The 22,014-nt window shown below is 45.7% G+C and overlaps 1 protein-coding gene across 1 annotated transcript in view; it reads right to left on the bottom strand.

The window, feature by feature from the left end:
* The window catches only part of LOC117056869 (5-formyltetrahydrofolate cyclo-ligase-like), a 36,580-nt gene that overhangs the window by 2,785 nt on the left and 11,781 nt on the right, over positions 1 to 22,014 (bottom strand). Inside the window, exon 2 of the mRNA XM_033167557.1 lies at positions 17,906 to 18,170. Coding sequence (XP_033023448.1) covers positions 17,906 to 18,170 — 265 coding nt within the window. The remainder of the gene's footprint in view (positions 1 to 17,905; positions 18,171 to 22,014) is intronic.

Here is a 22,014-nt window from a genome sequence, read left to right as displayed (position 1 = left end):
TTAATAATAATCAAGATTCTACCCTGGCTTTCTTTTTAATAGAAGAAAGGAAACATCTGGTAGCTCTACAAGACTGCAGCATTTTAAATATAGGCTGGTTAATTTGGACTGCAGCATAAGGGATAAAAGGAAAATAGGATTCATTATACTGCAGATTGAGGGACGCGGGTGGCGCTGTGGTCTAAACCACAGAACCTAGGGCTTGCCGATCAGAAGGTTGGCGGTTCGAATCCCCGCGACGGGGTGAGCTCCCGTTGCTCGGTCCCAGCTCCTGCCAACCTAGTGGTTCGAAAGCACCCCCAAAAGTGCAAGTAGATAAATAGGTACCGCTCCGTCGGGAAGGTAAACGGCGTTTCCGTGCGCTGCTCTGGTTTGCCAGAAGTGCCTTAGTCATGCTGGCTACATGACCCGGAAGCTGTATGTCGGCTCCCTCGGCCAGTAAAGAGAGATGAGCGCCGCAACCCCAGAGTCGTCTGCAACTGGACCTAATGGTCAGGGGTCCCTTTACCTTTATACTTTAGATTGGGGCCCTGGCTGGGACACTTCTCCATCCCAGAATATATGCCTGTCAATGTCATCATGAGGTGACAGGATGACAGCATACTGGATGAGGACCAATACTCTTTAAATTTACCCTTGCCTTAGAAAACTGAAGAACTGATTTGGGTGTCCTCCCTGTAATACAGTTATACCTTGGTTCTCGAACTCAATCCATTCCAGGGGTCCGTTTGACTCCCGAAACCGTTTGACAACCAAGGCGCAGCTTCCGATTGGCTGCAGGAGCTTCCTGCGCTCAATTGGAAGCCACATCCGACGTTCGGCTTCTGAAAAACGTTTGAAAACCGGAACACTTACTTCCAGGTTTTCAGAGTTCGGGAGCCAAAATATCCAAGTACCAAGGTGTTCAAGGACCAAGGTACAACTATATATTGAATGGATTGTGATTTGGGGGCTATGGATGGGGTTCTTGTTTTTACGGTTTTTATTGTGCTCTGTATCATAGAATCATAAGATTGTAGAGCTGGAAGGAACCACCAGATCATCTACATAGTACAACCCCCTGCAACCGTTTACCCAGTGCTTTTTTTCTTTAAAAAAATGTTTAGGGGTACTCTCATTTTGACTCAAGAAAATCACCATTTTATAGTTCAAATTGGGAAAAATAAATACAGTAAATGGACAAAATCACAAAAAATCACAAAATGTTTAGGGGTATGCATACCCCTGCGTACCCCCAGGGAAAAAAGCACTGCTTTTACCCAAGGCAAGGCTCAAACCCACAACTCTCAGATTAAGAGTTTCAAGCTGTACTGACATAGCTAAGCAGAGGAGGAGGAGGAGGAGGAGGAGGAGGAGGAGGAGGAGGAGGAGGAGGAATTTGGACCTGATATCCCACCTTTTACTACCCAAAGGAGTCTCAAAGCAGCTAACAATCTCCTTTCCCTTCCTCCCCCACAACAAACACTCTGTGAGGTGAGTGGGGCTGAGAGACTTCAGAGAAGTGTGACTAGCCCAAGGTCACCCAGCAGCTGCATGTGGAGGAGCGGGGAAGCGAACCCGGTTCACCAGATTATGAGTCCACTACTCTTAACCACTACACCACACTGGCTCTCAGTAACACTGTGGTGTCCAACTTCCCAATGCCACCATTTGCTTGTGTGTGTCTATCCTGTCTCCCATCCACACCCCCAACACAACTGTTGCTTTCTTGGTGCAAAATAGCATTTCAAGGGCTGGGGGGAATTCTGCGCAAAGAGGGAAACATTAGCAGGGAAAAGGAGGAGAGAAGTCTGGGTGTACAGGTATTCTCAGCTTCAATTGCATGTTTGCACTCAGGGGCTGAGGTTTTGCTGGCCATCGGGCTTTCAGACGTTGATTCATGCCTCTGCCAAGGAGAAGAAGGGAACCGGCTGCCGTCCTGAACCGCTGCCAAGCTTAAAGGCAACCATTGTGCCGATCTGCTATTTTTGTTCCGATATGGAGTGGGAATCGCCAAGGGGACATTTGAAACAAATGAGCCTGCGGCGGCTGTGCAACCCTTTGGAACGAACCTCATCATCTTACTTGTTAGTTTTTGCAGAGGAGAGAAACTTCAGGAACTTTTATTTGTTGGGGGGGGTGGATGTAGGAGCAAAAGTACTGTATTTCATTACGAAAAGAAGAGAGCCTGTTTCTGATGGCCTGTGTACACTCTTGCTGAACCTGCTGTGTATAAGTAGAAAAGTGGGAAGGGAGTTGCTGGCTATTCCTGTCATTTGCTTTAGGGATACCCTGGGATATTCGCTGGCCTGTTAGTAAGCTTTAGGCTCACTTAGTTTTCTTTGATATGCTTTAAACAAATTGCTATTCCTTAATTAAGCAGTATATACATCTTGTTAATTAATTCTGTCCTCTTGCTGATAACACTTCAAACATCTGACAAGGTGGGCTTTTGTCCACATAGGCTTATACCACAATAAATCTTGTTCGTCTTTAAGGTGCCGTGAAACTCTTGGCTTTATGTGTGTGTTTTGGCTCGTTCATGTAGGTGTCAATGATGTGATACTGATAAAAACTCATTGATGTGGGCATGTCGTATAGCGTCCTCTTTTGGGTGAAATATTATTGTTCATATTAACTTTGCTTTGGAAACAATCCTTGACATTTGTGGGTGCTCACACGCTTCTAAATTATATTTCTGCAATATGGAGACTAACAGATGCACAGCAAAAGTGGAAGCTGTTTCAAAGTTGGAAGGGTAAATAATCTGAACATATTACTGCCCTTTCTACATTTGAATGTATCTAGTATATATTAAGGTTGCCTAATTAGGGACGCAGGTGGCGCTGTAGTCTAAACCACTGAGCCCCTTGTGCTTGCCGATCGGAAGGTCAGTGGTTCGAATCCCTGCGATGAAGTGAGCTCCCCTTGCTCTCTGTCCCAGCTCCTGCCAACCTAGCAGTTCAAAAACATGCCAGCACGAGTAGATAAATAGGTACCACTGTGGCGGAAAGGTAAACGGCGTTTCCGTGCGCTCTGGGTTCCGTCATGGTGTCCCGTTGTGCCAGAAGCGGTTTAGTCCTGCTGGCCACATGACCCTGAAAGCTGTCTGTGGAGAAACACCGGCTCCCTTGGCCTGAAAGTGAGATGAGTGCCGCAACCCCATAGTCGCCTTTGACTGGACTTGATCGTCCAGGGGTCCTTCACCTTTACCTTTATTTCAAACAGTTACAAATCAGGACCGTTGTTGAGGTTTTGGGACAAAATCACTTTTTTAAATGCCATTTCTGAGCTTTTTTATGGAAATATGGCAAAAACGGCACTGCCAACATAACCTGCCATACGTCCAGATTCCCCCTGGACATTTGTAAGATTTCTGCCAGGGCACTGCTGCCAACTGCAGTATTCCGTATATATGTCTGGGAAAATCCGGATGTATGGCAATGGCCTGTAGTATATATTTTTGAAAATTCTTTGTTTCCTATGCATTTGGACACCTGTGAAGGAATCGTAGCCGAATTCTGTATGATAGTTCCTGAGATCAAGTGAAAGGTTTCATCTCTTTTGGATACAATTGGATTAACACAATGGACCGAACTTTTCAAAACTACACATTTTGGAGGGGGTTTCCGAATTCCCAAGCAACGCCAGGTATGAAGCTGTTAGTATTTATCTATGTTAGTATCTATCAGGGCTTGTGGTCTGCTGATATTAATGATCGCCGAAGAATTGATGCTTTTGAATTATGGTGCTGGAGGAGACTCTGGAGAGTCCCATGGACTGCAAGAAGATCAAACCTAACCATTCTTAAAGAAATCAGCCCTGAGTGCTCACTAGAAGGACAGATCCTGAAGTTGAGGCTCCAATACTTCGGCCACTTCATGAGAAGAGAAGACTCCCTAGAAAAGACCCTGATGTTGGGAAAGATGGAGGGCACAAGGAGAAGGGGACGACAGAGGATGAGATGGTTGGACAGTGTTCTCGAAACTACTAACATGAGTTTGGCCAAACTCCGAGAGGCAGTGAAGGATAGGTGTGCCTGGCGTGCTCTGGTCCATGGGGTCACGAAGAGTCGGACATGACTGGACTGAACAACAACAAAACAGATTGATGTGGTTTCTTCCTGTTATATTTGCAACAAAAATCTAGCCCTAGCTTCCCCGTTTTTTGCTCTGTTCTTCCGTCCCCAACCTTTTTGTTTAATGTCTCCAGTCTGGAGTAAATTGTTTCCTCTCACTTAATTATCTGAGGCTTCTGACTGGGAGATGCAATTTATTCGTATATTGGTATCAGTGGCGGTTGGATGGGTGTTGGAAATGTAGTTACTGCCGGGGCTTCCTCACAGCTCCTGCCAATGCTTTTTGTGCTTATCTGAATAGAAAATGCAGAAATTAAATAAACGTAAATATATTATTTTTCAAGTAAAAATGGAGCCCAGATCTGCAATATCCTTGAAAGGTCTAAATATTTCAATATGTCTGGTGCTGATCTTGTGAGTCCAAAGTGGGGGAACACTTGGGACTGCAGGGCCATGTTCCCTCATAGGCAATCTTCCAGGGGCCATATGCCAGTGACAGACAAGAGGTAGAGGCAACAAATAGTTGGAGCAATGCATGTGACTCCTATTACCATCTGTACTTTTCTAAATTTGAAGCACATCCTTTCCCCCCCAAAGAATTATGGGAACAGTAGCTTTTCCCTCACAAAGCTAAAGTTCACAGCAACCTACAAAACACTACAGCGCCCAGAATTCTTGACTAATATGTTTTTTTTAAACACTCTAACCAGCCAATGCAACCCTCTGCCTGTCTACTCAGAAGTAAGATCCGCTGAATGCAATGGTTTGTGCTTGATATACAGCAGCAAGGTGTCAAAGGCAAACATACAGTTAGCAGGGCAAACGAGAAGTTGCAGGAATTTGTGATTGAATAAATGTGCAAATGTAGCCTTAAATAAATAGTGTTCTGAATAAATATTGAAACAATACTTCGGAGGTTGGAGAGGGGGGGAAAAGGCCCTCTAAGAAAATAAATCCTCAGAGTTTGCAAATGAGCAGCACATTTTCTACCTAAATTTGCTTCCTGCATATAGACCAGAAATTGTCAAACACTCAAATCAAATATACACTGTTGCTCCAGCTCTGCTTTAAAGATGGCATATTAAGTTTGAAACAGCCACCCAATGGAATGGCAGACATTGATACATGGAGGTGCCATCTTTGCCAAGAGCTTGCCCCATCTAGTATAATGACACGTAAAGCAAGTTAAATTTCTCTGCAATACTATCTCAAAAATAAAGTGGATTTATTCTTTTGTCTTTCTATTGCAAAGCAACAGTAATGGATCGGCAAAGCAAGCCCCTTTGCTGGTGACATATATAGCTAATCACCACCACTTTATCTGCAGCTTCTACCATATATATTGCAGAAAGGGTAATTGGTGTTAGCTTGCCTTCAATAGAGACAATTTATGCTACCCGAGTTAGGAAGAGAGCAGAGAGAATTGTAGCAGATCCTTTACATCCCGGTCATCATCTGCTTGATTTACTTCCATCTGGACGTCACTACAGGAGTTCATATACAAAATCGGCCAGGCACAAGAATAGTTTTTTCCCTTGTGCCATTAAATTGTTAAATTCATAGTTGTATAGCTGAAGGGGGGGGGGTAAATTATGGGTGGGGTTTCCTTGCTTCTTTGTATTGTGAGAGGAACAGTGTCTGTATGTTTACATTGCAATGTAGCTGAAACAAATTCCAAGTATGTTGGAAAATGTACTTGGCCAATAATAAATTATTCCTATTCCTATATCCATGTTAAGCTGTTTTTCGTACTTTAATTTTTCCAAACAGACTTTTAGGAAGCTGCCCTTAGACCTGATAGGTACAGTGGTGCCCGTATTCTCTGTTCCAGGGCTGGAGAACATCTCCAGGTGTTGGACTCCATCAGTCCCAGGTAGCATAGTCAACCATCAGGAATTGGAGTCCAGCAATGCCTGGAGAGGACCACAAGTTCTCCATCTCTGGTCATCTCTCCCTGACACTCCAAAGGCTCGGGAATTCTTTTCTTCCCCATCAGCTTTTAGCAGGAGATATCGGGGATTGAATCTGGGACCTTCTGCATGCAAAGTTCTACAACTTACCTTCAACCTTCGGCATGCAAAGCAAGTGCTCTGACACTCAGCTATGACCTCCTGCATGCAAGGCAAATGTTGTACCACTCAACAATCTCCTTCTACTGGCAGTTCAGGTGCAACACCAATAAGCTACAATCCCTGTCATAGGTGACCTCCACATTCTGGTCCAGCAGAAACACTCAAGAACTCTCCCTCTGGAGTGTATCTGTGTCAGAGACGTGGCCGAATCAAATTCCTGGGAAGAGGCTGGCTGGAGATGAAGGAATGCTAATCCATAGGGAGCCAGTGTCTGACTCTGGAGACAAGGGAATGCAGACAGAGCAGGAGTGGGTTAGTTTGGGCCCCTTTCATCGAGAGTTCCCAGACTCAGATATAAAGCAGCAGACTCGGAAAGCTCTCAGGCAGAGGGGGTGGAGGAGATAGACGGCATTGAGAGGGTTGCTATGCAACCAGGAGGGAGGCAGAGTTTAGAGGACTCTTTGTTGGAGAGTGGGGGAGAGTCCACCCCCCTTCTCCCTAAACCAGAAGAGCTAAAAGGGTTAAAATGCAACAGAAGTACAAGAGAGGAAGGACTGAACTTTGGCGCCCTTCGTGCTGCGAAAGGGGCATAGACTCAGAGTGACCAACTCGTAGCTAAGAGCAGCAGACACAGAGCCGCTCTCTGGGTATGAATTGTAAATAAAGGTACCATAAAACTGTCAGAGACTCGTTAATTCTTATCGGAGCTTGCTTGCCTGCCTGAGATCATTACAATCTGTAAGCGGTCTTCCCAGAAAACGAGGGCCGTCAGCAGAATCCGCAAGCAGGTTCCAGGTAACAGAGTCCTATCCCTCTCTTCCTCTGTGTCAGAGATCTGTGTCAGCATGAAGCATTTACCTTCCCGACCTACATTTACCCTCCTGAGCAAAAAAGCTTGACTCTCCCTTGGATGGATATAAGTCATAAAGGTTTAAGGCAAAGGAATACTGATAATTCATCACCTAACAGAAGCAAAGCAGAGGCATATGCTAACAACAATTCTTCCTGCAGCTTCAACTCCTTTCAGGTCTGTTGGGATTTGACAGCTCTTGTTCAATTCTCTCTTTCTCTCTCTCTCTCTCTCGCCCCTCCCTTCATCTATTTCTGTTGCCCCACAGCTTCACCTGCAACAATGTCCACTTTAAGGCAAAGGATGAAGTCGTTGGGGGGTGATGTCCCCTATGACTGACATAAATTCTTGCAAGCCAGCAGGATGCTCACAGGAAGGCCTCAGGCCCGGTCTCATTTTTCATTCTTAAATTTGTTTCTCCACTTTTCTGCAGGAATTTGTGATTATTATTTTTTAAAAAAACTTCTGAAAATCCTTCAGCATTTTGGAATGAATTTATATTAATTTTTGTATGCAGTTTTGACCAATGGACATGTTGTTACAAGCAACTTCTCACAGAATGCATTTTTTGCATACCGTTTTCACCAATATATAAAATATATGCATAATATTTTTTAAACGCTGTTTAGTTGGACAACTGCATAGCAAATTTCGGGTAAGTGGGATGGACGTGCTTCAGTTTCCACATTGTTTCAGAAAGTGTGGTTGTGATAAATTTGGCTATAAGTGAGAACTGAGCTAAATTCCATCCCTACCTATGAGGAAAGTTGTGTATGTTTAACCTGCAGATGAGATGATTAAGAGGCAACAGGTCAGCAGGGCTGGACGATATATTGATATATCATCCAAAACCGGTTTCAAGTCCGTATCATGGTATATCGGTTTCATAATTTTTGACCTGGCAATAGATTACGAATCATGGTGTGTGTGTGTGTGTGTTGTGTGCTATGCAAAATGGGGGGGGGGACCGTGAAGCCAGCCAATTCCTCTTCACAGCCCCCTCCTTATTTCAGACACTGTGATGAATTGGTATATTGTGATGTTTAGCTGGGGATATATTGCGATGGTGAAAACCAGATTATCGCCCAGCTTTACAGGGCAGCTAGCTTCAAAATAATTGGAAGGGCAGAAAGCAGATTGGGATCTAGTGGTAGTGGGAAGCAAAAGGTAAAAAAGGTAAAGGGACCCCTGGACGGTTACGTCCAGCCAAAGGCGACTATGAGGTTGCGGCGCTCATCTCGCTTTCAGGCCCAAGGAGCCAGCATTTGTCCAGACAGCTTTCCGGGTCATGTGGCCAGCAAGACTTCTGGCGCAAAGGAACACTGTGACGGAAGCCAGAGCGCATGGAAACGCCGTTAACCTTCCCGCCAGAGCGGTACCTATTTATCTACTTGCACTGGCATACTTTCGAACTGTTAGGTTGGCAGGAGCAGGGACAGAACAACAGGAGCTCACTCCGTCGCAGGGATTCAAACCGCCGACCTTCCAATCGGCAAGCCCAAGAGGCTCAGTGGTTTAGACCACAGCACCACCTGCATCCACAAGCAGGGAGAAGGTTGTAGTTACCGGTATGTCCTGCACATGGACTTCCCACGGGCATTTGGATGGCCATTGTGAAAGCAGGATACTGAACTAGATTGAGTGTTTGGTCTGATCTGGTCTTTTATTCCAGCCAGGCCCCAATATCCCCCCCCTCTCCGCTTTTTTTTGGGGGGGGGTATCACCAACCACCCATCCCCACTGAGCATGTTCAGTTCTGGCAGGGCTGCTTTGCAGGGGGTGAAGATCCTGGTAGCGGAACCCCAGCTGCGTTAATATCTCGGATGTCTCCAATGATCTCTACGGGCAACTCACTTCCAAACCAGAGGGCATTTAAAAATAGCTTCTCGGTGTGAACCAGGAAATTTTATCTATCCAGACGAGGTGGCTCTCTTTCTACCACGTCTCTCTTCCTCCGTCATCCTTTTCCAGGATGTCCTATTCCCCCTCCATCCTGGTTTTGTTCAACTGTCAGCCCACATTCCATGCCAACCGAGCATGCTGGGCATGTTTTGGGAGTTTCCACTCCTTTGAGTTAAAGCCCCCCCCCCCCCCGTAAAGGATTTTTCTTCAAACTTCTGGGTTGTGCCAATTCTGCTGTGGGTGGGTGGTGAAGCACAACCAGTCAAAGATTTGAGATATATTCACATAGATTTTTTTAAAAAATGTAAAACTCCAAGCATAAAATAACCACACGTCTTATCATTTTACAATCAGCTGCACCAGTTCCACCTAGCAGCACTGAGAAGCTGTGAACATGTTGAATCAAAGCAGAATAATACGCCTGTCTCCGAGTATTACTTTCTGCAATTTCATCTCGCTGGCAATTTAGCAACCTGCCAGACAATAAACTCGCAAGCGAATTACCTGCAAAACATAACAGACCGCCAAAGACAAAAGCTATCCTTTCCTCCTCCTTTTAGCGTGGAAATGCTCATTCCAGGGGGGAAATGAAGATGGAAAGGTTAGACGTACACGCATGCCAGGACTTCGAATGATAAAATTATAAGAGTTGGAAGGGACCCCAAGGATCATCTAGTCCAACCCAGGGGAATCTCAAGCCCAGGGGCCAGATTTGGCCTCTCTAGCTGGCCCTTTGGACTCTCAAACCTTCACACACACACACACACACACACACACACACACTTGCAACACCCTTCCCCAGCTCTGCTTTGTACCCTCCTTGAGTGCTTTTGCCTAGCTGGAATGTGCCGTTGAACTCTGTGTGTTTGTATAATTAAAATTAATATTTGTTGCTCTGCCCACATCCAATCAATTTTCCCAAGTGGCTCTGAATTCTAGCGTTATGAGAGGGGGAAGAAAATCCCTGCAGAGCATTCACTGTCTCCAAATATCTCAAGGACCACCTCTGAACCGATCCAGACCCTGCAATAATCATCTGAGGCCCTTTTTCATGTGCCTCCTCCACAAGATGTCCAGAGGGTGGCAACACGAGAACAGGCCTTTTCTGTGGTGGCTCCCCGTTTCTGGAATGCTCTCCCCAGGGAGGCTTGCCTGGCGCCTTCATTACATATCTTTAGGCACCAGGTGAAAACATTCCTATTTACCCACGCTTTTGGCTGATTATCACAGAATCATTTTAAATGTGTTTGTGAGAGACACAGGGGTGTTATTTGTTTGTTTTTGTATTATTATGTATTTTGTTTTCTCATTTTGTATTTTTATGTAGTGGACTGCCCTGTGATATTCAGACGAAGGGTGGAATACAATACAATACATTGTCTCCAAAGCATTCATGGTTTCACTGGCCCCTGTCACAGCCCTTACCCCACAAGTATTTTTCTTACACTCACATTTAAGAAAAATGACTGTGCACATGGCACGACTGCCTTCAGACTTCCCTGGGGATACCTGATCTGTCTCCTGTATGTGACTGCAATGACTGAGCAAGAATTTAATTACATGGAGCTGGGTGGGGGGTGGGGGGGAGTGTCACTCAATCTCACTACTAAATCTACAGAATACTGACACCTGCTGGCTAAAAGAAGTGTTTTCGGGCATCTAGTAGCCCTCGTTGTTCAAGTTCCGAAAAGAAAGCGAGCCATTTTGCACACAGCCAATCTGGGTCACCCACCAACTCATCCATTTCCCACAGACTCGTCAGATTTCAGTTTCCTGACCCAAATTCCCCCACCCACAGTTCTCATAAATACAACCCCAAAACACCTCCCAATAGATCTAGCCCCAGTGTGGTTAGATTGTCGGGGGGCTAGGGACCTGGGAGATCAGAGTTCAAATTCCCACTTAGCCATGAAGCTCTCTGGGTGACCTTGGGCCAGTCACTGCCTCTCGGCCTGATCTACCGCACAGAGTTGCTGTGGGGGTTAAATGAGGAGGGGGACTACCATGCATGCCACCTTGGGGGGGGAGTGGGGTGTCAGTGCAACAAATAGATAAAAAATACACTGAGTAAGGCTAGCTTACTAGCCTTAGAATGATCTCGATACGATGATAGAATGATCTCGATACGAATCCAAGGCAGTCCTTTTAACATCACAGTAATCCAAGTTTATGCACCAACAACACAGTAATCCAAGTTTATGCACCAACTACCAGTGCTGAAGAAACCGAAATTGATCAATTCTATGAAGACTTACAACACCTTATAGAAATGACACCAAAGAAGGATGTTCTTCTCATTATAGGGGATTGGAATGCTAAAGTAGGAAGTCAAGAGATAAAAGGAACAACTGGCAAGTTTGGCCTTGGAGATCAAAATGAAGCAGGGCAAAGGCTAATAGAGTTCTGCCAAGAGAACAAGCTGGTCATCACAAACACTCTTTTCCAACAACACAAGAGACGACTCTACACATGGACATCACCAGATGGGCAACATCGAAATCAGATTGATTATATTCTCTGCAGCCAAAGATGGAGAAGCTCTATACACTCAGCAAAAACAAGACCTGGAGCTGACTGTGGCTCAGATCATCAGCTTCTTATAGCAAAATTCCAGCTTAAACTGAAGAAAGTAGGAAAAACCACTGGGCCAGTAAGATTCAATCTAAATCAAATTCCTTATGAATACACAGTTGAAGTGAAGAACAGGTTCAAGGATTTAGATTTGGTGGATAGAGTACCTGAAGAACTGTGGATGGAGGCTCGTAACATTATACAGGAGACAGCAACGAAAACTATCCCAATGAAAAAGAAATGCAAGAAAGCAAAGTGGCTGACCAATGAGGCCTTACAAATAGCGGGGGAGAGAAGACAAGCAAAATGCGAAGGAGATCGTGAAAGATACAGGAAATTGAATGCAGATTTCCAAAGAATAGCAAGGAGAGACAAGAGGGCCTTTCTAAACGAGCAATGCAAAGAAATAGAGGAAAATAACAGAATGGGAAAAACCAGAGATTTATTCAAGAAAATTGGAGATATGAAAGGAACATTTCGTACAAAGATTACCACAATTAAGGACAAAAGTGGAAAGGACCTAACAGAAGCAGAAGACATCAAGAAGAGGTGGCAAGAATACACAGAGGAATTATACCAGAAAGATATGGAGGTCTCATACACCCCAGGAAATGTGGTTGCTGACCTTGAGCCAGACATCCTGGAGAGTGAAGTCAAATGGGCCTTAGAAAGCCTCGCTAACAACAAGGCCAGTGGAAGTGATGATATTCCAGCTGAACTATTTAAAATTTTAAAAGAGGATGCTGTTAAGGTGCTGCACTCAATATGCCAGCAAGTTTGGAAAACTCAGCAGTGGCCAGAGGATTGGAGAAGATCAGTCTACATCCCAATCCCAAAGAAGGGCAATGCCAAAGAATGCTCCAACTACCGCACAATTGCACTCATTTCACACGCTAGCAAGGTTATGCTTAAAATTCTACAAGGCAGGCTTAAGCAGTATGTGGACCGAGAACTCCCAGAAGTGCAAGCTGGATTTCGAAGGGGCAGAGGAACCAGAGACCAAATTGCAAACATGCGCTGGATTATGGAGAAAGCCAGAGAGTTCCAGAAAAACATCTACTTCTGCTTCATTGATTATGCAAAAGCATTTGACTGTGTCGACCACAGCAAACTATGGCAAGTTCTTAAAGAAATGGGAGTGCCGGATCACCTCATTTGCCTCCTGAGAAATCTCTATGTGGGACAAGAAGCTACAGTTAGAACTGGATATGGAACAACTGATTGGTTCAAAATTGGGAAAGGAGTACGACAAGGCTGTATATTGTCTCCCTGCTTATTTAACTTATATGCAGAATACATCATGCGAAAGGCTGGACTGGATGAATCCCCAACTGGAATTAAGATTGCCGGAAAAAATATCAACAACCTCAGATATGCTGATGATACTACCTTGATGGCAGAAAGTGAGGAAGAATTGAAGAACCTTTTAATGAGGGTGAAAGAAGAGAGCGCAAAATATGGTCTGAAGCTCAACATCAAAAAAACTAAGATCATGGCCACTGGTCCCATCACCTCCTGGCAAATAGAAGGGGAAGAAATGGAGGCAGTGAGAGATTTCACTTTCTTGGGTTCCATGATCACTGCAGATGGTGACAGCAGTCACGAAATCAGAAGACGCCTGCTTCTTGGGAGAAAAGCAATGACAAACCTAGACAGCATCTTAAAAAGCAAAGACATCACCTTGCCGACAAAAGTCTGTATAGTTAAAGCTATGGTTTTCCCAGTAGTAATGTACGGAAGTGAGAGCTGGACCATAAAGAAGGCTGATCGCCGTAGAATTGATGCTTTTGAATTATGGTGCTGGAGGAGACTCTTGAGAGTCCCGTGGACTGCAAGAAGATCAAACCTATCCATTCTCAAAGAAATCAGCCCTGAGTACTCACTAGAAGGACAGATCCTGAAGTTGAGGCTCCAGTACTTTGGCCACCTCATGAGAAGAGAAGAATCCCTAGAAAAGACCCTGATGTTGGGAAAGATGGAGGGCACAAGGAGAAGGGGACGACAGAGGATGAGATGGTTGGACAGTGTTCTTGAAGCTACTAACATGAGTTTGGCCAAACTGCGAGAGGCAGTGAAGGATAGGCGTGCCTGGCGTACTCTGGTCCATGGGGTCACGAAGAGTCGGACACGACTGAACGACTGAACAACAACAACAAGGCTAGCTTTGGATACAACGTGCAGTTTCATTTCCAGTCAGTGCATGCCCCACAGCTTCCTGCTAAAACCCTGTAATATTTATTACACAAACGTCCCGGGGAGGGGGTGTCTTGCTTTTGTTGCACTATTGTGCCACAGGATCCCAATAATGAAGTAACACTGGAGTTAGGTAGGTAAGGTAAAAGACCCCTGGACAGTTAAGTCTAGTCAAAGGCAACTATGGGGTTGCTGCGTTCACCTTTTCCTTTCAGGCCGAGGGAGCCGGTGTTTGTCCACAGACAGCTTTCTGGGTCATGCGGCCAGCATGACTAAACAGCTTCTGGCACAACGGGGGCACTGTGATGGAAGCCAGAGCGCACGGAAATGCTGTTTACCTTCCCACCGCAGCAGTAACTATTTATCTACTTGCACTGGCGTGCTTTCAATCTGCTAGGTTGGCAGGAGCTGGGACAGAGCAACAGGAGCCAGTGTGGTGTAGTGGTTAAGAGCGGTGGACTTGTAATCTGGTGAACCGGGTTCGTGTCTCCGCTCCTCCACATGCAGCTGCTGGGTGACCTTGGGCCAGTCACACTCTCTCAGCCCCACTCACCTCACAGAGTGTTTGTTGTGGGGGAGGAAGGGGAAGGAGAATGTTAGCCGCTTTGAGACTCCTTCGGGTAGTGATAAAGCGGGATATCAAATCCAAACTCTTTCTTCCAAATTTGCTGTGATACTACTGCAAGCGATTTCCCAGTGGTAGACTCGTAATCTGGGCAACTGGGTTCACATCTCCGCTCCTCCACATGCAGGGGAGGAAGAGAAAGGAGATTGTTAGCCGCTTTGAGACTCTTCTTCTTCTTCTTCTTCTTCTTCTTCTTCCGTCACGGGGATTCAAACTGCCGACCTTCCGATCGGCAAGCCCAAGAGGCTCAGTGGTTTAGACCACAGCGCTACCCGCATCCCTAACACTGGGGAAGCATCGCAGAGCAACTAAGAAAGTGGAATGATGTGCAGGCAGCCCAGTATGAATCCTCCACTAATGCACTATTATTGCCCCTGCGACATGTTGCAAAACACACCCACAAAAACACAACAAAAAGGGCTCTGAGCAATGCAGATATTATTTCCCTCCTTGCATGCCCAACGGATTGTTGCACTTTGCAAGTGAGGTTCTCCTGCAGATCCCACTGTATCAGTAACTCCATTCTGCACAAAGTAGGAATCGGGCCTTTAGTGTGGTGAAATTCCCTCCCCTTGAACGTTTAGATAGGCACGGTCTCAGCTGTCTTTTCAGCACCTACTGAAGACCTTCCTCTTTCAACAAGGCTTTTCAGTTTGGATCTTTCCTGGTCTGGATCCGTACTGGATTTTATTTTCTTTTTCAAGGTGTTTTTATTACCTGAGGTTTCCAGCCCTTGGGCTCCTTTGGGAGGAAGAGACGGCAACAAATTTAATAAGTAAATTGACTCCATGGAACTGACTTCTGAGTTTCGCCTGCAAAGGACGGTACCGTTCGATTCATCTCTGCCTTGAGGGTCCCTGGCAGTTTAGAAGCACTACTAAGAGCAGGAGCTGTTGCTGCTCCCCCTTTTTCCCCGGGGGGGGGGGCTCTTTCACCAGCATACTAATGCCTTGCTAGACCCAAATCCCTTCTCCCGATACCCACCCACCCAACACAGAAGTGCCATGGCTCATTGTCTTTGAGCAGAAGTTCATTCCAAACTTCAAATCATTTCATTAAAAAATAAATTACATTAAGAGCTAAGCCTTGATTTTCAATTTTGTCTCATGCCATGGTCTTTTTTTATGACCAGTGTGAAAAAAGAAAAGGGGGGGAGAAATACTTTTTAAATTAATCTCTCGCTTGGATATATATTGTACTGTAAATTTTAATCAACCCTCCCTGAAGGGAAGAAAATCTAATAGTCCTGGCAATCACTTTACAATCTTGTTTGGACCATTTTCTGTTTTTCCCATTATGTAGTTATATTTAACATCGCCGCTTCCAACATATGCGCTCCATCTATCTGTCATTTTGCACACATCTTATTTAATTCCTTCAATGGGGCCGTCACGACGTTATTTACTACACAGGTGGATTTTTTTCCCAGGGTTTCTTAAATGCAGGTATGCACCTAATGTCCATAAAATGTCAGTCTGAGAATGATTAAAATAGCTCACTCATTATACCTTCATGCGGACGTTTGCGATTAATGAATTTCTTCTGCCCCGCAATTTAAATTGCTCTTCCCCCTTCTCTTAGCTTACGTACCAATTCTAAAGTCCTGTAGGAGAACAAAGTATTTTCAATTTTAAAAATTGGAGGGGGGCAGAGAGGGATGCTTGAAGGACTTTTCTGCGACCCTTTCCCTCTGCAGGGAGGTGAGACTGATTCAGATGATCCGCCCCCACTACTTAATGGATCCAAAATTCAGGCTTCCTCAAACTCATCCCTCCAGATGTTTTGAGACTACAGTTCCCATCATCCCTGACTACTGGTCTTGCTAGCTAGGGATCATGGGAGTTGTAGGCCAAAAACATCTGGAGGGCCGAGTTTGAGGAAGCCTGGTCCAAATGGTTTCCAGAGAGTGGTAGGGGATGTTTTATCCCATGTTGACGGCCTTTCAGTTAATTCCCTGGTGGCCTGCTGGATTGTGGAGTTAACCAGGGCTGTTGTGATGACCTGGGAATTGGGCTCGGACTCAGAACCGGAGGAGTATCAGCCTGCACCAGATCCTCTGCCTGGGACATCAGCTGAACCAAGTCTGGGGCCTGATTCTGAGGAGCCTCAGTCTGCACAGCCTCCCCTGCAACAAGCATCAGCTGAGCCGAGTCTGGGGCCTGAGCCTGCCCTGGTTCCAGATGTAGGGAATACCTCGTTGCCATCAGCCTGGTCGTCACCAGCAGCTGGCCCACTACCAGCTGGGGCTGAGGCGGCTCCTGGGTCCAGTAACCCTCCGGCGTCTCCTGAGCTGCAGAGACTCAGGGCTGAGAGAAGGAGGGACTTGAGCACTTGCAGGAGGAGTGCTCACCTTCAGGTGAGGCAGGGTGGTGAGTCATCGGGGGATCAGGACTGGCCATTACCTCGTCAGAGATAAAAGGCAGTCAGACCCTGCCCCCAGGTTGCGGGAGCAACATTGCTGCTTTCCAGATCCTGCCTGCGTACCTGTTCCTGACCTCGCCTAGTTTCCTGCCCTGCACCCTGCCTCAGCTTCATCCGACTGACCCCTCATGACTTCTTAGACATTGGACTGGACCTGGACCTCGCCTCTTGGATTACCCTTGGACCAGCACAGCTGTCGACTGTCTGGTTCCAAAGCACTGCCTCCGATTACATGGAGCCCAGACAGCCCTGTGGTTTCCCCCGGAGCTGAGGGCAATGAAACACTCACTGAGACGGCTAGAGCGCCGATGGTGGAAAACGCATTCTGAATCGGACCGGACACAGGTTAGAGCTCAACATCGAGCCTACCAAGCGGTGATAGCGATGGTGAAAAGGACCTTCTTCACAGCCTCTATTGCATCTGCAGAAAACAGCAGGAGGAGGCTCTTTCAGGGCCTTCTGGCGGTTCCCTCCCTGTGAGAAGTAATGTTACAGGGAACCAGGCAGAGGGCCTTCTTGGTGGCGGCGCCCACCCTGTAGAACGCACTCCCATCAGATATCAAGGAAATAAAACAACTATCTGACTTTTAGACGACATCTGAAGGCAGCCCTGTTTAGAGAAGTTTTTAATGTCTGATGTTTAATCGTGTTTTTAATATTCTGTTGGGAGCCGCTCAGAGTGGCTGGGGAAACCCAGCCTGAAGGGTGGGGTATAAATAATTAATTAATAATAGTAGTAATCATCATCATCATCATACTTTCCTGCCCATGGATTCGGTCCATGTTTTTAGGCAAACTTGGTCCGTGCATCTTTGAAGAGAACTGATCTGATTCACAGACCAACATGCAAATATATTCCCAGTCTGTTTCCAAAACAATTGCGCTGTGTGTGTGTGTGTGTGTGTGTGTGTGTGCTGTAATGCATGTGTGTTTTTGCAGTGCAACAGATGTGGAAACTGGTGTCATCCAGATGTTTTTGACTACAAGCCCCATGGTCCCTGACCGTTGGCCATGCTGCCTGAGGCTGATGGAGTTTGGGAGACAACATCTGGAAGGCGACAGGGTCCCCACTCCTGGTCTACCCACTGTACCACACTGGATATTTTCTGTCAATGACTTCCATGCCTTGATATGTCATAACATCTCTCCCACTCATCTCTCCCACAAGGATGTATTCTGGCACCAAATGACAGCCCTGTGCTCGCCAAGCTCACCTGCCGCTGACAAGGCTTCTTCCCTGATGTCGTTTTCAGCCGGCTGATGGATGTTCCAGGAAGTCAAGGGGAGCGAAGCAATTTCTTCGTAGGAAGCTAGCTTCACCATGTCCATGTGGCTGCTCCGGGGCTTGTAATGTGGAATGAAGCACTCTTTGCCAAGCTGGAAAATGTCCTTAATGATTTCTCCTGTCTGGACCTCATCTGACATGCTTAGGAAGACTGCAATTCTCCGAGATGCTTGGTATTTAGGATGCGCCAGCACCTGCACTGGGAAAGAGAGGAGTTTGCAGTCAGAGAGATTGGAAAGTTCACGAGAAAAAAAGGTGGGAGAACCCACATTTTCCTTGAGGCATTGGGCTTAACCACATAATCCAAGTTTCCAACTGTAACCAAGGTTGTTGTTCTTTTAATGGTGTATCAAACCATACAGTTGGAAAGGACCTTAGCGGTATAACATTTTCTTTTTTTAAAAAAACCCACAAAGCCTTCCTTTTAGGAATTCTAGCTGCCAAAATCCCAAGGGAACAGAAAAGACTATTTATGTATGCGACCACAGCTGTGCAGATGTTATTGGCCCATAGATGAAAAGAAGATAAAGTCCCTACCAGAGAAGAATGGCAGATGAAGTTGATGGATTGTGCCAAAATGTCCAAAATGACCGAAAGAATCAGAAATCAGGAAGACCGAAATTTTAATAAGGAATGGGGGGGGGGAATTATAACTTACCTTAAAAACCATTGTAAACAGTTAATATTGTTAGTAGGATTGGAATAACACTTGTAGTTTAATGGTGAGTTTTGGATACAATGGAGAGGTAAAAGATTTGGATTACAGTGATACCTCGGGTTACGGCCGCTTCAGGTTGCGCGATTTCGGGTTGCGCACCGCACCAAACCCAGAAGTAATGGAACAGGTTATTTCCGGGTTTCGGCGCTCGCCGGAATGCATTCCGTTCAACTTCCAATGTACCACTGTATTGGATGCACCTACTTTCGCATCCTGAGCCAAAGAAGGGGGGAGGTTGCAAGACGTCTATAGGGGCAGAGTCTCACCAGAGGGGCCTGGATCCAACTTGGGGTCCTGAACATGAGGTCTCTGGTCCATGGACTCTTCCTCCCCATCCCCATCCTCACCCTCACCCTCACCAAAGTCCTCAGGGCTATCGCTGATTTCAATCCAATTTTAATATTTTTGAGGTGCACTGTTTGTGAGCGTACTGTCATGGTGTCTACTGTTCTACATCCCCTGGGTTTCCCCAGCCACTCTGGGAGGCTCCCAACAGAATATTAAAAACACGATAAAAGATCAAACATTAAAAACTTCCCTCAACAGGGCTGCCTTCAGGTGTCTTCTAAAAGTCAGATAGTTGTTTATTTCCTTGACATCTGCTGGGAGGGTGTTCCACAGGGCGGGTGCCACTACCGAGAAGGCCCTCTGCCTGGTTCCCTGGAACCTCGCTTCTCGCAGGGAGGGAACCGCCAGAAGGCCCTCGGATCTGGACCTCAGTGTCTGGGCTGGATGATGGGGGTGGAGGCACTCCTTCAGGGATACTGGGCCGAGGCCATTTAGGGCTTTAATGGTCAGCACCAACACTCTGAATTGTACTCAGAAACATACTGGGAGCCAATGCAGGTCTTTCAGGACCGGTGTTATATGGTCTTGGCTTAACTACAATGGCCTCTAAGCTGTTTACAAAACAAAAAGGGTTTTTTTGTTTTTTTAAAAACATATTAAAATCTGAAATTAAAATGCTTGCTGGGAGTTTTAAAAAGTCTTTGGTTGACTCTGGAGGTTCTGTAGGGAGGGGGGCCTGCCTGACCTCAGCTAGAAGGGAGAGCAACAAAATTGGGCCCACAATCCTAAGCAATACAAGCCATGCATTCCAACCTTGATGGACCATTAACGGTGACTCCCCTGAAGACCTCAGTTACTGGACAGGGATATGTGAGATTAGGTGCAACTTGAGGTATCCTGTCGCGGTCACTCTCTCAGACCTGAGCAGCACCCCCGGACGTTTAACGGTCTATTGGTAACTGCCCCAACGGCATATGGTATATCCGCTGCCACCAGCCAGTATTCACTCTGGCAATGAATAACTCACTTCAGATTTGGATTGTGGTAAAAATAAACATAAGTTTCTTTATTGTTTGTACAAAGCGTAATGGTTTCAAATGACTTGGTAAAACGTTTAATATAACTGTATGGTTATATAGATAAGTATATTTCAACTCTCTACCTAGTATTCCAATAACTATCCCTAATTCCTCCTGTTAATTATTCAACCTGCTCTAGCTCTGCTCTTTAGCTCTATCTCCCTCTCTCTATCCCTATCCCTAACTCTGACTCAACTGCCTAACTTCCAACCTCTAACTGCCTTTTCTATCCTCTCTAACTGCCATCCTCCCACACTCAAATTGCCTGGAGAGCTCCCATTGGTCAATCTCCTCCCTGCCAAATTAACCCTTGGAGAACTTTCAGGGGTGAAACGCCACATATCCTGGATCCAAATCAGCAATGGCATCCAGATTGAGGAGGCTGCACTAGGTGGACCTTTGGTCTGATCCAGCAGCCCTCTTCTTAACATACCTTCTAGAGAGCTAAGCAGGTGTTTGGGTTCTCCTGGGCAACAAATTTCATACGCCCCTAAAACTTACACACACACACATACACTCTTGAATTCCCCAATTCCCCCAAGTGTTTAGCTTCTGACAGCTCCTCCGCAGGGGCTACCGCCATCTGGTAAACAGGATTAAGAAACGGGATTATTTTCAGAGGCTTTCTCATTTGGGACTGTGGAGTTTCCTTATCTCTGCAGCGATGCAGCCATAATAGTTACAAGCATGAACTCAATCTGAAAACCAAGCAGGGAGTCCCTGCGGACAGATCCCTGCTCCTCCTTGAGCCTCATTTGGATGACCTGAGGCAAGACACTCTGTAATGTGGGCGTAATGCAAGCAGCCAACATTACAAAACTGTTGTTAGGGTCGTGAAAATAATGTAGATGAAATCCCTTGGGCACTCAGGAAAACACCGCAGGCATACTAAATACCAGCTAGTTCAGTCATAATTTTTGCCAATCTTTACACGGTTTCTGAAGAATTTGTGTCGCTGAGCTCTTTGCCCCCTTTGCCTGAAGGCTTGAAGACGCCATACTAAAACATGTTTTATTCCAACAGGTTTATGGGTCAACTGGCTCTTAAATCATCCTCTTACAACCAAGTTTATTCAAGTCTGACGGTTGTGTATACTGTATGATTGTTTTAATCTGAAATCTCGTTAGCTGCCTCAAGTGGCTCACAACTTACAGCAAGTTATAAAGAAAGGCAGGATATAAATATATATTTTAAACTGATATATGTGAACATTACACCCATTTATTTACAAGGTGCTACTCAAGACTGTTGTCAATACTGTATTTTATTTCATTATTAATGTCTGCATCCTTTTGTTCTTTCAAGGGACTAAAAATTGGGGGTGTGTTTTTTTCCTGGCAGGTTTCCCAAACAAGTACTGAAAAAGGGCAGATCTTCTTAGGCTCAGATATGACACAACACTGGGCATGATCAGGCCGCTCTCCAGATTATATTTAAGGTCACCCAAGTTTGGAAGCCCACCACTTAGAACAACAACAACAACAACAACAACAACAACAACAACAACAACAACAACTTATTTGTACCCCGCCCATCTGGCTGGGTCTCCCCAGCCACTGTGGGCGGCTTCCAACAAATATTAAAATACATTAAAATACTATCTCCCTACAAACAATGGGTTCTATCCAGTGCTGGTCCTATTCAGAGTAAACCTGTTGAAAATAATGGGCATGACTAACTTTGATCCATTAATTTCAACGGGTCTACTCTGAGTAGAACTCTGATACAACCCCCATGACCTGCAAATCACGAGCCAGTCTTGTGAAAATGTATTCCCTTCTCACCCCACCTCTTTGGAGAGAACGTTCCTCTTCCCGGTGCCCATCAGTTTTGCATCACATGGCATGCCAATGCAAACCATGGTTTATACAAACAAAATGGCAGGATCACCATAGTTTGCAGATCCACCTCAGACCAAGGGGTCCATGGTTTGTATTAAGCATGGTTTAGACT

This window comes from Lacerta agilis, chromosome 13, assembly GCF_009819535.1.
Source record: "Lacerta agilis isolate rLacAgi1 chromosome 13, rLacAgi1.pri, whole genome shotgun sequence".
NCBI lineage: Eukaryota > Metazoa > Chordata > Lepidosauria > Squamata > Lacertidae > Lacerta > Lacerta agilis.
Note: the sequence above shows the minus strand (reverse complement) of the source record. Positions and strands in the feature narration are given on the sequence as shown.